The 16,025-nt window shown below is 31.1% G+C and overlaps 3 protein-coding genes across 3 annotated transcripts; all 3 read left to right on the top strand.

The window, feature by feature from the left end:
- The first annotated feature begins 2,159 nt into the window (after nucleotides 1–2,159).
- On the top strand, nucleotides 2,160–3,558 carry LOC126678033 (casparian strip membrane protein 1). Its single transcript, XM_050372892.1, has 3 exons — nucleotides 2,160–2,500; nucleotides 2,976–3,099; nucleotides 3,183–3,558. The coding sequence occupies exons 1-3, from the start codon at nucleotides 2,232–2,234 to the stop codon at nucleotides 3,396–3,398; spliced, it is 609 nt and encodes a 202-aa protein (XP_050228849.1). The 5' UTR covers nucleotides 2,160–2,231; the 3' UTR covers nucleotides 3,399–3,558.
- A 687-nt stretch (nucleotides 3,559–4,245) lies between these two features.
- On the top strand, nucleotides 4,246–9,126 carry LOC126679000 (mRNA-decapping enzyme-like protein). Its single transcript, XM_050373938.2, has 8 exons — nucleotides 4,246–4,556; nucleotides 4,642–4,682; nucleotides 4,814–4,863; nucleotides 4,991–5,135; nucleotides 5,663–5,719; nucleotides 6,278–6,401; nucleotides 7,528–7,998; nucleotides 8,680–9,126. Exons 1-8 carry the CDS (start codon nucleotides 4,398–4,400, stop codon nucleotides 8,734–8,736), a joined length of 1,104 nt encoding a protein of 367 aa, XP_050229895.1. The 5' UTR covers nucleotides 4,246–4,397; the 3' UTR covers nucleotides 8,737–9,126.
- A 1,007-nt stretch (nucleotides 9,127–10,133) lies between these two features.
- On the top strand, nucleotides 10,134–11,254 carry LOC126676582 (small RNA-binding protein 11, chloroplastic). Its single transcript, XM_050370810.2, has 4 exons — nucleotides 10,134–10,332; nucleotides 10,497–10,565; nucleotides 10,663–10,769; nucleotides 10,849–11,254. The coding sequence occupies exons 1-4, from the start codon at nucleotides 10,233–10,235 to the stop codon at nucleotides 10,984–10,986; spliced, it is 414 nt and encodes a 137-aa protein (XP_050226767.1). The 5' UTR covers nucleotides 10,134–10,232; the 3' UTR covers nucleotides 10,987–11,254.
- The last annotated feature ends 4,771 nt before the right edge of the window (nucleotides 11,255–16,025 follow it).

The following is a 16,025-nucleotide window of genomic DNA, read 5'->3' on the forward strand; positions in this document are numbered from 1 at the left end:
CCTTTTTTCCAGGGGTAAGATGGTCAATTTCACTACTCAGAAGGGTAAAGTACAGCCATCGAGTAAAATAGAAGAGTGTTCAGAATTACCTCCAAAACAACCTATGATAAGAGGACAATTGGTATGAAATGACAGAAAATAGAAAAGTATTCTGCCCCAGCTAAAAACTCTCTGAATCACAGCCAAAATAACCAATAAGAGAAGTGCAAATGGCGTGAAATGAGTGGAAGATGAACAACTACATGGCCTTTGGTGCAACCCTATGGAAAAAGTTGACAGTTGACCGCCCCTTACTCTAAAAGACACCTTTTCAATAAGTTAATATTTTTAAAGATATAATTAAACTTAATTGTGACCATAGATGCCTTTATAAAGCTGAAGCCCATTTTACTTTTCAATGTACAGTAAAATGGCTCCAGTTTTATAATAGATATATTGATATATTGATTATAAATTTTGGTTAAGGTCACTATATATAGCACAATCTTTTGTATTTTTTTCGATTTAAACGCAAACTAAAAAGTGTCTCGTCCATTAGTACAAATTTTTCATTCTATAGCCCGATTTTATACTTTGTTTTTTGTTAAAATAAAGTCGTTTTTGGTCGTACGGACGACCAAAACGATGTCGTTTTAGACATTTATGCTATATATGACACATAATGAAAGGTTGTGATAATAGTTGAGACGTTTTATAATTTGTGCTTAAAATAAAAAAAAAGCTAAAGATTGCGCTATATGGTTATCTTAACCCTATAAATTATAAATAATTTATTTTAAGTAATTTAAATTTATTTTCAATTTATAATCAGCTAACTAAGAGGTATAGTTTACATTGAGTTCAGTTTATATTGAATTTACATTAAATTTATAATAAGTCTACATTTAGTTTGTACTGAAGTTGTATCTAATTTATATTGAGTTTTCATTAAATTTACTTTTAAAATACTATCAATTATTTTCCCTTTATAGGTTTATTTTTAGTATTATAATTTTTAAATAAATTAAGTTTACTTTAAATTTATAATCGGTTCACTAAGGGGTTTATTTTACATTGAATTTATATGAAATTTACATTTAGTTTATATTAAATTTATATTAAGTTTAGTTTTAATATACTATCAATTATTTTTTATTTTATAAGTCTATTTTCGGTATTATAAATTTTAAGTAATTATTATTAGTAAAAACCGGCCGATTTAGTTAAAATTAAATCAACTATTATTTTTAATTAAAAAATAAGTAACTATATTATCTTATCTCTTTAACCAAACCGACCGAATTAATTAGATAATTTAATAGGGTTAATTGCAAATTCATACACGAATTTTACCCTAATTTGTAATTATAATATAAACTTTGAAACTTGGCAATATCAGTAACCAACTTTATACTTTTGCCAAGTCGATACACCAAACTCCAAAAACACTAACGTGGACATTGTAATACTCTGTCATGTGTCGTTGCATGATTGGTCGGTGTATCAATTTGCTAAAAATGAAAGTTGGTTACTGACATTGTCAAATTTTAATTTTTTTTATTATAATTGCAGATTAGGATAAAGTTCGTATATGAATTTGCAATTAACTCAATTTAATAAAACTGATAAAAATATAAAAAGTAACAATTAAAAAATATTTTTATCAATTTAGATAATTGATTTTTGAACTCTTAGTTATAACCGAAACAACATTGTCTATCAATCGAACTGATTAAACTAATCAAATTAAACCGAAATAGATTTGTTAATTTGATTTAATCAATTTTTTCACTCACACTAGTGAGAGTTATGGATAAAATTTCATGCAAGACATAAACTATTAAGATTCTTATCCATTCAATCCATGACAACTATAATCACAAAGTAGTTAATATAAATTTGGTCAACTTAATTGTTTGAGCTGGATATATCACACTTTCTACTTGCTTTCATAATCAAATACTATTATCACCCAAAAGTGAGCTTAATCACAGTAGCAATGGTTAGCAACAACTCCCATTACTACCTTAATCCTCATTAACAAAAAAAAAAGTTAGTATTACATTAAAAATAAATAAATCAATTTAAGTTGACAATTGTAACCAACCAACCAAATCCTCTAATTCTCTTTGTATATAAATGCAACTCAATTTCATTTCATTTCATCACAATCAATTTTGAGTCTTATTCTCATCAACAATTTGAAGAAGAAAAAAAGAGAATATTTTTTGTATTAATTTGAGTAAAGAAAAATGTCAACTACAATTGAAATTGGTGGTGAATCAAGTGCTGTTGCTAAGGGCAAAGCACCTTTAATTGGAGTTTCTAATTATACTAGTAGTTATGAGAAAAAAGGAGGCTATAAGAAAGGGATTGCTATTTTTGACTTTATTATGAGACTTGGTGGTGTCATTTCTGCTCTTAGTGCTGCTGCTATTGTGGGAACTAGTGATGAAACTCTCCCCTTTTTCACTCAGTTCTTTCAATTTGAAGCTGGTTATGATGATTTTCCTACTTTCCAGTAAGTTTTTTTACCTTTTAAAAAAAAATCACTATTTAATTTTAGTATAGAGGGCTCTACAACATCTAAGACGTAAGTCGACGATCACTCCTTTACCGGTTGTCTCTTATTGTTTAAAAAATTTATAAAAATCATCTCGAATTAATTCTTTTTTTTTTGGGAATGGCTCCATTTTTCTTAAGTCCATTTAGATGGATGATACATAAGCAATCAAACTAAATTAAGATTTGCTTATGTGTCATCCATCTAAATGGACTTGAGGAAAATAGAGGGATTATGAACTTGAGGGGAGCTACTCCTTTTTTTTTTTCATTAGAAATCCAATTAACCGTAAAAAATGATCGTTTTATGCTCCTCTCTTATTCAATTATTGGCCGCTCGTCCGCTATTTTTCTCTCTTTTAATTTTAGTTATAATATTTAAAATTTATTTAATGCATTTAAATATAAAGACTAAATGAGAAAATAAAATGCAGGTTCTTTGTGATAGCAATGGGACTAGTTGCGGGGTATTTGGTCCTTTCACTTCCATTTTCAGTTGTAGGCATAATTCGCCCTCATGCTCTTGGAATCAGACTCTTCCTCCTTATTTCCGACACTGTACGTACTTACTCAACATTTAAATTCTCATATATTCATATCAATTCCTTAATAAAATATTAATTTTATTTCTATCAATACAGATTGCACTGACACTAAACACCGCCGCGGGTGCTGCGGCGGCTGCCGTAGTGTACTTAGCACACAACGGGAACCAAAGTGCAAACTGGCTGGCTGTGTGCCAACAGTTCGGTGATTTTTGCCAGAATGTGAGCGGCGGTGTGGTGGCTTCATTTGCTTCGGTGGTTGTGTTTGTGGTGTTAGTTGTTGTGTCTGCGGTGGCTCTTCGAAAGCAGTAATTTATGAAGAATTTGAGCAAGAAACTAAATCCTTAATCGTTTTTGGTTTCTTTGATTTGTTGTTTGCTTTTGTTTGGTTTGGTTGAAGATGTATTTATTGTTATCATTCACTTGTATTATTATTTGGAAGAAAATTGAAATGAAAATCTTTTATGTTGAATTATGTTTTAATTTTTCCTAAAAGATAATTTTGTGTTAATTTCACAATAATAATTATGTTCTAGACATTATGCAATCAATCAACCAAATTGGAAAATCGAATAATCAACCGGCTATAGTTTAAATGATATGTGCGCTAAACAGCATCCTACTAAGATCGTGAGTTTAATTCTACCACAAGTGCTCTTTCTTTTCAATTATCAAAATAAAAACAACTGAGTGTTATTAAATAAACACAAACTCACTTAAATCGTTAAATAATTCGATCGGTTTTTACCTATATTAAACTAAAATTTTAAAACTAGTATAATAAAATTACAATAAACTGACTTTTTATCAATTAAGATCAATTAGGCTTAATTTTTTTTAAATCAAGTCAAAATAGTTAACATCAAAATAAAAAAATGAAAAAGTTTAAATTCATTTGACCTAGAATATAGTCATCTAAATCTATTTAATGTTAATAAACAAAACAAAATATAATTATTTTTTAAAACAGAAATCTATAGATTAAAAAACTTTTTTCTTAGCTTAGAAGTGGCTTAGTTGGTACTCCTACTCAATTACATGCTGATCAACCCGCACCAGCCACACTAAACCAAAAGCAAACCGGACCAAAATCGTAAATAACCAAACTATAAAAGGCCATTTTCGTCATTCATAACACCACAGACTGCCTAGTAATATTTCCAGTCTTCCACTACTGTACTATCTGCTAACCTCACGCGCTTCAACTCTGTTTCTATCTGTACAGAAACTATTTTTTCCCGGCAAAATCTAACAATTCAGATTATCAGTTAGCTAATTAGGGTTTTATTTTAGGGTTTGATTAAGAAAAAAATGTCTCAAACGGGAAAATTGATGCCGAATCTAGATCAGCAAACCACTAAGATGCTTAATCTCACAGTTCTTCAAAGAGTTGATCCTTTTATTGAACAGATTTTGATTACTGCTGCTCATGTTACTTTTTACGAGTTTAATATCGATAGTAATCAATGGGTGCGCTATCTGATTTTGATTTGTTTTTTGATTTCGTTCTCCTGTTTTGTTATCGTAATTTTGTGTATTTAATTTGATTTTGCAGAGTCGAAAGGATGTTGAAGGATCCTTATTCGTTGTCAAGAGGTTTCGACTATTTGTTATTTGATTTGATTTAAGACAATGTTTAGTATATTATTTTGAATTTATTATTTTGTATCAATAGTTTATGTTTATAATTAACTGACTATCAATGTTGCTTCCCTTGCTGACAATAGGAATACTCAGCCTCGGTTTCAGTTCATTGTAATGAATCGGCGAAATACAGGTTTAGATTTTGATGTTTATTCATGTACTGTAGGCTTGTAGCTTAAGCAATGTCAGATATATGTAGATATTTATTTCTGGTGTTGGAGTTGCTGAAATGTTTTATAATCTTATTTTTGTATGAATAGAAAACCTGGTAGAGAATTTATTGGGAGATTTCGAGTACGAAGTTCAAATTCCATATTTATTATATCGAAATGCAGCCCAAGAAGTTAATGGTATTTGGTTTTATAATTCTCGCGAATGTGAAGAAGTTGCCAATCTCTTTTCTAGGTAAGGTTTTACTTCTTATCAATGTATCCTGGCTGATTTAGATGTTATTTTGAATTTAAATTTTCTGAATGCTTAATGGATAGTTAAGAGGTAGAAGTGAAAGAGATGAAGTGACTGACTGTAATGCAAGTTATGTTTCCAAAAAGATGAGAAAATTGGGATAAATTGGGAAATTATGTAGCAAGATTTTGAAGTTAAATGTCATGATTTTAGAACTTTAGGAAGCCGTGTTTTTCTTGAATTGTTAATATGCCCTAGCTGTGGAAATAGATAGTATTGTACGCTTCAGCTGAAATATGGTGGCACACTTGGATGTAATTGAATTGGTTCATGAAATTTGTTACGGAGTGATGATGAGGAATGCAAACGGGGAACTTTGAGACTTAAGTTTTAGAGAGTTTCTTTTTTCTCTTTTCAGCCTCTCTTTCTAAGGAAGTTTTAGAGAGTGGTCAAGAAACCATGGTGTCTTTGCATTTGTATGAGGTGTTTGGAATTAGTGGTAACTGTTTGATACTATTCTTTTACAGGATAATTAATGCATACTCAAAGGTTCCCCCAAAATCTAAGGTATCCTCGAGCAAAAGGTAATATTTCTTTCAAAAGTATTCAGAGCAACATTAGGTACCTAAATAAGGTCAATGCTGATAGCATATGACCTGGCTGCTCATATAAAAGTGCTGTTTCTGCCATTCTCAAAACAAATTAGCATTTAAAAAGAAGAATTGGATGCTAAATTGCTCTAGAATATAGTGCAGATAATAGTTTAAAATCCGTAGAGAAGTATCATATGATTGTGAAATTCGGATCTTTTTCTGTATTTTGTCATTTGCCAGTTTAATATTCATATATTGTGCAGAAGGAGTCCAAAATGCTAATTAAACTATTTAATTAACTACTCCTGCTTTATTTCTTCTTTAGAAGTTGGTGGTCATGTTTCCTTTAAGACTGTTTAGCTGGGATACCATCCTCTGGTGTTTAGATGTCTATGATTAACATTTTTTTATCACAAGTTCATTGATCTAAAGGTGGAATTATTGAGATATTTATATGTTCATCTTGGGAAGTTCAATTTTCCATTGAGCAAACTGTCATTTATGTGGTTGAACGTTGTTATTTGTTACTCAAACTGGGTTGCATTGCAGTGAATTTGAGGAGCTCGAAGCAGTTCCAAGCATGTCGGTGATTGAAGGCCCCTTAGAGCCTCCATCAACTGCATCTGTTGCCACTGATGGTCGTGAAGATTCTTCATTTGAGGGTTTCTTTACAGTATGTGCCTTAAAACTGTCATATGTTCTATCGAGATTGTTAACTATGTGTTGCTGAAATGATTAATTTGTGCTTTTACTGTCTAACTTCCTATGCCAATTCTGCTGTCCTTTTCAGTACACCAGGTAGTAAATTAAGTTCATACATGTATGTTTTAGTGGAAACTATTAATCATATGTTGAAAGATGCAGACACCATACTATCTGTTACTTTTAGTTTCTTTAATTATCAGTGTCTATATTATATTATTACTAGAGATAATTAATAATATACAGTACTTTTACCATTATTACCATGACTATTATACCAAATTCTCCATACATAACATGCACTTTCCATCACAGCACATTTACTTTTAAGTCCTTTATTCTAGTGGCCCTGGGACGTTTCACCAAATTTCATTGTTCTTATGTAGATGCGAGAACAAACATGCAAATTTTTAGTATATCCTGCTCAGAGTTTGCTATAGATGCTATTCAAATGGAACACGATATGCCTACTAGTTGTAGGAATATTGTTGATAATAACTCTTAATTTAAGATTATTAGACAGCTTCCTTTCTTTAATAGAGAAAAATAAAGTACAAAAGGCAGTGGTTTGGACTTTGAATAGCTAGCTTATTTAATTCACAAGCGAAGCAAGATTGTTACTCCCTCGGTCCCTCCGTCACCTTTTATTTGTCACTTTTTACGCTTTTTGATGTTTAAAAAAGAACGTCACTTTTGTATAATTAGCACATATTTTCTTTTTTTAACCCTTAATGTTAATGAATTTGCTAGATAGATTAATGTGTAAAATTAATGATGCATTTGACTATATCTTATTTTCAAGCCAAACATAAAGGGTATAAAAGAAAATTTATCTATCACATTTAATGTATTATTAATGTGTGAAAATGAAAAAGTGACAAACAAAATGGGATGGAGGGAGTATTAGTTAAAGTTATGAAAAACCAGTTTATGATCTGTATGAAATTGTTTAGGATGTTTATGTTTTGGGGTTGCAACATGCTAATTTGCATGTTTATGATGCTGTGTTAGTCTTATCATGTTTTCTTTTTTGAACTTTAAACGTTACTGAGTTAATCATGTCCTTGGCCTGAAGTTATTTCATGCTACTGTTGCAGGCGGCTACAAATCTTGGAAGTAGTGCGTCTAATATAGCAAATTCAAGACAACCCTATCATTCTTCAGCCGCGGTCCCATTATCCTCCCATACTCCTAATGTTGTCCCCCCTCCTTTACAAATTCCACAAATACCATCCCTTCCTCTTTCCTCTTTGCCTACTTCAGTAGCCATCCATGAAATTCCTGATCCCATCAGTAGCGTCAATCGGGTTACTAATCTAGTGAAGCCTTCTTCCTTTTTTACTCCGCCAACATCTTCGTCTCCCTTGATGACTCCACCTATCTCATCTTCTCTGCCTACTGCACCGTCACTTCATCCTCCTGTAAACCTGCAACGCCCATATGGTACTCCAATGCTTCAACCCTTTCCACCTCCCACCCCACCGCCCTCTCTTACTCCTACTTCTCCTACCACTGTGCCCGTTATTGACAGAGACAAAGTTCGTGATGCACTCGTTTCACTTGTTCAGGTAATTTCATTTCTGTGTTTTTCTTGTTTTTCAATTTTCGGACTTTTTTCATAAAATACAGCTCTATTTTTTATTTTATGGTATGAGACCATCAATTTATACGTGCTTTCATCTGTTTTTCAAGTGGCGAAAAAATAATTTTGGCAATGCATTAATTGCTGCATGTCTTTATCATGTTTTCTTGCCTGGATCCAGCTTTACCATTGCATGTTGACAGTTGACCATGTTTATATGAATGATTATGCAACATGCTTTTGCAAGTCACCTAATTAGGAATGAGCATTAGTTTTTATAACTGTGGAGCTGTATTTTCTGTATCAGAAATGGCTAGTTTTATGCAGGAAGCAGGCTAAATAGAAGCATTGTTTTTTTTTCCGATGAAAATAGAAGCATTGTTTATATCTGATGAAAGTTGCAATTTAAGGTATGATTTAAACTATTTGAAAGGAGAAATTAGTGACACTGGCTCAGAAAAGTAATATTATGGCACAAATTTGAAGTTCTCTTTAAAGTCTCTTACTTAAATTGTTTTAACACATTTATCATGTGAATTGAAATTATTCATTGATACATGCATGGATTTCATATATATTTTTTGTCGTTTTTTATTTTCATTGTTTTTGTTCCCTTTCAAATGATAGGAGATCATCCATTGACATTTTGATGTTATTTGTATGTCAGGATGATAGTTTTATAGACATGTTCTATCAAACACTGCTGAAGGCGCATCATTCTTGAGGTGATGAAGAGGCATTAGGTTTTTTCCTTTGGAGATGTGAGCAAAGTGCAAAATGTTTGTAATGAGTTTGGTGTACAGCTCTAGTCCATAAAATAATGGTAAAGTAACTCTTCATAGTAAGCTTGTTAATATTTGTCCAAAAAGTTACCAGGTTTAGAAGAATTTACTCTGTGGGTTGATTCTGTATCGTGGTCTCTCCCGTGTCAATGGAATGTTGTAATACTAGGATTATAAGTCTTAGATTTTCAGGATGTCATCCCAGTTTTATGAGGTTCCACAAAAGTGAAAAGGCTGAGTTTAAATCTTTGTTAGCAAGGCTTGACGAAGAATGTGTTAGAGATCATGTTTTTACTTCCCTTCTTTTTCTTTATGGATTTGTGTTTTTATAATTGCCTTTTAGATGTATGAGGATGAAACTTTATAGAGTCCGTCATCTGATGCAGTCTAGCACACGATTTTCACTTTTATTTTGTTCGCTTTATTAATCTTAAATGTTTGCCTTTATTATCAGTTTTAGTTGTTTGTTCCTTTGAACTGAAAGGAGAAAATTTCCTTGTGAAAGATGCTTGTTGTAATACTACTGAGCTGAGGGTTTCAGCAATGAATTAATTGAAGAAAAATTAGAAAGAACAAGTTTAAACACTGAAAATAGATCAAGTAATTCTACTTCAAATGTGATGAATTAGCATTTACCATTTGTAAATTGTAGAATTGTGTGAATCTGGCATGAATTAAGCTTTTGTCCATATTTTGTTTGAATATGGAACGAAAAGCAAAGGGTGATTAATGATAATAATTTCTAGTTTATTTTTTTGATAATCTGAAAGGGGAGTGTTTATGAGAGTAATTGAACCCATGATAATAATTTTTAACTTAGGGTGAGTGCGTTCGGTTCAAATTGAATATTGACTTTTTTAGATAGAATCAAATTGATTTTATAAATTTTGTAAATATTTTCAGTCGAATCAATTAGTTTGGTTTACTTTTGATATAAAAAATGAGTTGATTGTGCTCCCCAAATCGAGTTGAATCAAATTACAATTTTTTTTATAATATTAAATTAATTTTTTTTTAAGAAAATCAATGATTTTATTCGATTTTTGCACGTAAGTAATTCTATCGGATATTATTGTACTTTTTATTTTGTTGGGAAATGCAGCTTTTTTAGATTGGATGTCACCAATTCCAGAGTTTAATTCAAGCATAATAATTATTTTAGTTCAAAATTTTATTTAAATCTGTCATCCATAAAATTTGAATCTAGAAGATGAATTTATAATCTAAGCGTGAGCTTGGATGATTTGGTGCTGTGATTTATTTTTAAATCTGAAAAAGATTAAAATTAAAAAACAAATGGCGTTTTGGCAATAATAACAAATATAACATTAATGACGTCTGAACTAGGTGAACTAAGTGAACATTTCTCCAGTAATTAGTAGACCTTACCTTTGTTGCCAGCCCAACCATAACACAAGGTCACAAACGTACACAATTGATGGCGGCTCTCAGGAGATTCGCCGGAAAAGGCGATACTACATCAATCCCTTCTCTTTTCAGTTCCTGCCGCGGCATAGCCACCAAGCTCTTCGTCGGAGGTTTTTCTTTTTGCCATTTTTTCTCCGTCTCTCTTATTTTATTTCAATTTTTAGCAAACTTAATCCAAGTGTTTGTAAAAATGTCTCAACCAAAACTTGCTGCCACTTCACTACTTAGTTGGACTCTTATGTGAATGATGAACTACTCAATTGCTTTACTACAGGACTGTCATTTTGCGCGACGGATAAAGGATTAACAGAAGCCTTTTCTCAATATGGTCAAGTAGTTGAAGGTATTTCCATTCATAATAATAATAATAATACCATTGAGCTATATTAGAAAAATTTGATCAGCTTAAAAATGATTCTCTATTTTGTTTTGCTTCCCAGCTACAATTATACATGACAGAGTCTCAGACAAATCGAAAGGTTTCGGGTTTGTTACTTTTGCGTCCGACGATGAAGCCCATAAAGCTCTGACTGAGATGAATGGAAAGGTAAAACTAATTCCTTTTTCGTTTCGAGTTCACTATGTTTGATGTAAACTTTAGATTTAGCAAATTATATGCCTGGCAGCCACTGAATGGAAGGGTTATCTATGTGGATTATGCAAAGCCTAGTCGAACTAGTTTTGCTCGTGAAATGCCCATTGCCAGAGGACCTCCTGAACCATCCGAAATAATCAAAGAATCCCCGCCAGCGAATATCAGTTAAAGGTGGTCTATTAATCTTGTTATCATGAAAATTGATTAATTTGATCGCGTCTTTTGCGCCAGAATTCCCAAGTGGATATCAGTATTCCTTATAGTTAGATATAGATAGTGGCTTTAGACTTTAGGTATCGGTTATTCAAGTCATCTTTCTATACTAAAATGGAGTGCACATAGTCGAAGCTCATGTCATGTATTTTGACCTGATTTTTACATGTTTTACGGACAACATTGCATATGAATGATTTATGAATAATTTTCGCTTCCTAGCATTTTGGGTTCTTGGACTTGGAACATTGATTATGAGGTCTTTGACGCTTTACTAAGTCAACTAGCAGCATAACCACTCCGAGTTCAGTGCTTATGTAGCCAAAATTAATTTAGTGTTTTTTTCGAGTTGTGAAGCGGCTTAACTGATGTTGCACAACAACATATACCGCCTGAGTACCCAACTGGCCCGGCCTGCTTAGTCTGGACTTAGACACTTATTTTTCCATCAACTTCGGCCAAAGTCCACTTCTCACATGCGGTCTTGAGTTTTTATTTTTAAATGAAATATTATGTAGCACCAAAAGAACTCGATCCGAGTCTTTTTAAATTCATTTCGTAGACCGAGCATGAATAATACATATTTGTCCGACTTCGACTGTGATTGGACTTGTATATAAAAGAGTCCGATCCAGTTGAGTCCAGTTTGAATCTGTCCAAACCCAAAGCTCATGCACAAATGATAGCATATCTTAGGAATTCTGTAGTAGTTTTTTTTAGTTAAAGGTAGAACTACTCTAGATTAGGTGTTAGTAATGTTTTGAAAACTTGCCCGGACCGTTCGGTCGGACTGGGTTAATTAGAAACCGGTTAGGTGTCCGGTCCGGTTTGGTGTTAAAATCAACAAAACAAAAAACCGGTCAAAAACCAGATTGAACGGTAAAATTCGGTTTTTAACCAAAATCAGTAAAATCTGGTTTTTGAAAATCTCAGCAATATTGATACTCATTTGCTCTATTATGGCTACACCCATGTGAATTTACCTCATATTTTCACTCTCTCACACACCCTCTTTCATACACACGATAACACATTTTCTTTCTCACACCTTTTCTTACACAGTTTGTTTTGCTAAAAATATTATTTTATTTATAGATAAAAATTCGACTACAAGAGTCTCAATTCTAACCGTAATAAATGAGTCAAAAATTACAAAATATTAAGATTACTCGATAATTGTGCCACCCAAAATATAACTCCACAAAAATTAAATTTAAGAATAAACCTAATCACAGTGGGCAAATTTGCAAATATAAAATTACAACAAAAATAATAAAAACCTTAATTTTAACTCTCTTTATATTCTCTCTCCGTCTCTCGTATTTTCTACTTCACACACATTTTTTCATACACTATATTTCATTTTCAAATTAAACATTAATTATTTTATTTATTTTTTTCACATAATAAATTTATTTATTTTTCTCATTTAAATATATCATCATATATATATATATATATAATTAAATTAATTTAAAATTATTAAAATTAAAAAATCTGAATTTATTCGGTTGAACCGGCCGAACCATGAAGCCTTTATGGCACCGGTTCGATCTCGGGTCCGGTTTTAAAAATATTAAACCTTTTCTTCTTATCAATAGGGTGTAGAAGTCGCTTCCCAAATTGGTTAGTACTAGTTTTAGTACATTTTATCAGCCAAACAACGGGTTGCGGAGAGTAAGGGTCGAACCCCCAACCTCACGCACGTAGAGCCTTACCAACTAGGCTAAGTGCCGAACTAGGTGGTGTGCCTTAGTGGTAGGAGTTTTCCCCATGGGATGGAGGTTCTGAATTTAAATCTCCATATCCGCACATTAGGAGATTTAAATTTTTTAAAGGACGCACATGGAGTCCCGGTATTAATATGATGACATTAAATATCTAACTATTAACACTTGAAAGTCTAGCAGTCGATTATCATCTTTTGTCGCCGAAAAAAATGGCTATAAGTGTTCAAGTGCATAGCAGTTGAATGGCAACACGAACAGTAAGATTGGTTGTTGGTACACTGTCACCCACCTACCCAAAAAGAATATGCCCCTCCACTACCTCATGAATTACTCATTCACCTTTCATATGAATCAATTCTCAACTCCTTGTAGATGACTGAATATTAGTGTCTATACACCCATCTTACATGTAAAACCTACTTATATATGTTAAAAATAATCCCACAATTTTAAAAAATGTAAATATAAATAAATTTATAAGTGTGAAGGTTTAACAACCTATTAACTAGACTAGTTACTAGGTTATAATTGAATATAAACAATTTTATATGTATGTGGGGTGTTACATTCTCACTTATATAAAATTAATTACTCCCACTAATATTTTTAATAAGACCAATAATATTTTATTGAGTCGAGTCAACTCGCCAGTTATTCAAAATCGAATCACAAAATATTTGAAATTGACTCAATGTTAATCGAGTTGAGTATGAGTATCAAGATATTCGCTCAACAAACCCGCAGGTCTAATCCAGTTTGGATTTTTTTTCATCTCTTATAATTACACATTTCATAAATGATATTCTTTTCTTTTAATGCTAAATTTTTTTTTTAATATATAATAGAGTTAAGTTGAGTTGAGTTTAAATCTTATTTATTCTACAAAGCTCCAACTCCTAAATTAATATACAATCGAGTTCGAGTCGAATTTTAAACTTCAAATTTAAATAGAAAATTGAGGCGAGCTCCTAAACTAATATCCAATCGAGTCAAGTTTTGAAATTCAAATTTAAATTTAAAGTCGAGGCGAGCTAGTAGTTGAAAGTATTTTGATTCAACTAGGTATTAAAATTTCAAAATTCTGAGCAGTACTCATGTTACCCTTTAGGAAACAAAATAATCACTTACTTACAAGTTACAACTTCGTTTCTTGGAAAGCAAAATATACCTTTTCTGTTAAAATAGTTGTGCACAAAGGTTATTCTTCTTGTCCTTTTAGGACACACCAAAGAATGGAAGATAAATGCTGATCCTAACTAGTAGAATAATTATACAACGCAACGGTTGCGCCACGTTATTCGTACGATAAATTAATGAGGCGTTAGCCATAGCAAATATTTAATGATAAAAAATAAAAAGTAAATAAAAATTCCCTATCGTAAATGATTATTGGCTTGTTGTAAAAATGGCGTGACATATCTGTTATGTGGAATAAACACTCTAACTAGTAACTCTCACATTTTTTATGCATAAAATTAGAGATTTTTTAGCCTCGTGAATCAACAACCATTTTATTAGTTGCATCACAATCACAATCACAATCACAATCACATGTTAGTCTGCTTTATCACACGTACCCTTTCCTTGTAGTATTTGCTATTTCTAACCTCAAACTTGTACGATCCCTTTCATGCTTAACCTAATTCTTACGATATAGATAAGAGGTGTGCAAAAACTCATTCGAAAACATTTGGTTTATTTTGAGTTTGATAATTAAAGACTAATTAAATCTACTGATTTGGACCAACGAGCTGTAATTCAAATGGTATAAGTGTTGAACACAAAGTGTTAAGGTCGTGTGTTCATTTCCTCCCACAAGCACTGCCTCTCTCCCCAATATATATAAAAAAACTATTGATTTGGTTAATTTGAAATCTTTCAAATTTCTATTGAATTAATCATTTCAACCGAATACGTATTTTGACGTACTGGAGTAACAAGTAACCGATAAATCTATAAATTTTTTTATTAGTAAATTAATATCAAAATTATAACTTTTAAAACTTATTGATTCAACAAATACTAGGAGGTATCTAATATCATTGATTCATTAAAATTATCGAATTCGACAATAAAAGAGAAAACACTATCTAATAAATTATTTATTCAATTAAAGTCTCTCTAAAGTTTAAGGCTTATACATATAGAAAAAATAATATAACGCTAGTTCTATATTAGAAATAAACCATAGACAATACTAAAAAATACATATATCAATTAAAAATATTAAAAGAATTTTGAACAAGACGAACAAATTTGGCCCAAAACTGATATAAAGCTCATTAGCAAAGATAATGAGTTTTATTTGTTGGTTCAATTTCTCTCAAATTAAATTTAAAATTTACCTAATATTCTATTAGAAGTCAAATGGTATAAGAATTATGCAGCCGTATGTTAGGCTGTGTATTCAATTTCTGCTACAAGCGCTTCCCCTCTTTATTTATATATATAAAATCTCTGTTTTTTTCATAAATTTCAAATATATATCACATTTCCAATCTAGTATTCTGCTCTATCATTGTTTTTAAGTGGCTGTGTTTTCTTGGTAGACCCCTATTTGCTTGCATTGTTTGAATTGCGAGTTGGTAAGAGTTGACAATTCTCATTCCATGTTTGAAAAACAAAAATATATATGGTGGATTGAGAAAAAATGCATTCTAAGTTTTATTTCATTGACTATTTTATTTTTTATACTTTTTATTTTGTTAAATTGAATAAAAAATTGAGTATTTAAATTTATATATAAATTTAATAAATTGATTTTTTTTAAAGAACAAGCTGCATTAAAAAGCCCAAAATAATATTTATTTATTATATGAATGATTGTTCTAGCTAATTGAAATTTTCTTATTTATTAGTATTTATTATAAATTATTTTTGTAATTGAATTTTTATCATTAGTGTGAATTAATTATGAGTTAACATTTTATGAAAAAACATTATATTATTATAAATATTCTTTCAAACTTAATAATTCTTCTAAATTTAATTAAAGATATTTTTATAATGTTCGCTTTATAATATTTAACTAAGTCAAACTTTATTTTACTTCTCTTTCAAATATGGAAGAATTAAGAGAAATCCAACCCTTATTTCACTTCAACTGACTTTCACCAAACACCTTTTCAGATTCTAAAAGTCTACATGTTTTAATTCCAAAGTGCAAATGTTGTTTTGAGTTTAGTGATAAACCGTGTTCATATATGCAACTATTTTAAATTTAAAATAAGACTTATACAAAACACTTACACAACTCGAATAAAAA

Source organism: Mercurialis annua, linkage group LG4, assembly GCF_937616625.2.
Source record: "Mercurialis annua linkage group LG4, ddMerAnnu1.2, whole genome shotgun sequence".
Lineage (NCBI taxonomy): Eukaryota > Viridiplantae > Streptophyta > Magnoliopsida > Malpighiales > Euphorbiaceae > Mercurialis > Mercurialis annua.

Bases quoted from the DNA above. Each gene is read 5' to 3' on its own strand.
- LOC126678033 (XM_050372892.1), top strand. From the start codon at position 2,232: ATGTCAACTACAATTGAAATTGGTGGTGAATCAAGTGCTGTTGCTAAG. The intron at 2,501-2,975 runs GTAAGTTTTTTT...AATAAAATGCAG, and splicing joins GATGATTTTCCTACTTTCCA to GTTCTTTGTGATAGCAATGG. The intron at 3,100-3,182 runs GTACGTACTTAC...CTATCAATACAG, and splicing joins TCCTCCTTATTTCCGACACT to ATTGCACTGACACTAAACAC.
- LOC126679000 (XM_050373938.2), top strand. From the start codon at position 4,398: ATGTCTCAAACGGGAAAATTGATGCCGAATCTAGATCAGCAAACCACT. The intron at 5,136-5,662 runs GTAAGGTTTTAC...ATTCTTTTACAG, and splicing joins GTTGCCAATCTCTTTTCTAG to GATAATTAATGCATACTCAA. The intron at 7,999-8,679 runs GTAATTTCATTT...TTTGTATGTCAG, and splicing joins CACTCGTTTCACTTGTTCAG to GATGATAGTTTTATAGACAT.
- LOC126676582 (XM_050370810.2), top strand. From the start codon at position 10,233: ATGGCGGCTCTCAGGAGATTCGCCGGAAAAGGCGATACTACATCAATC. The intron at 10,333-10,496 runs GTTTTTCTTTTT...GCTTTACTACAG, and splicing joins CACCAAGCTCTTCGTCGGAG to GACTGTCATTTTGCGCGACG. The intron at 10,770-10,848 runs GTAAAACTAATT...TATGCCTGGCAG, and splicing joins TGACTGAGATGAATGGAAAG to CCACTGAATGGAAGGGTTAT.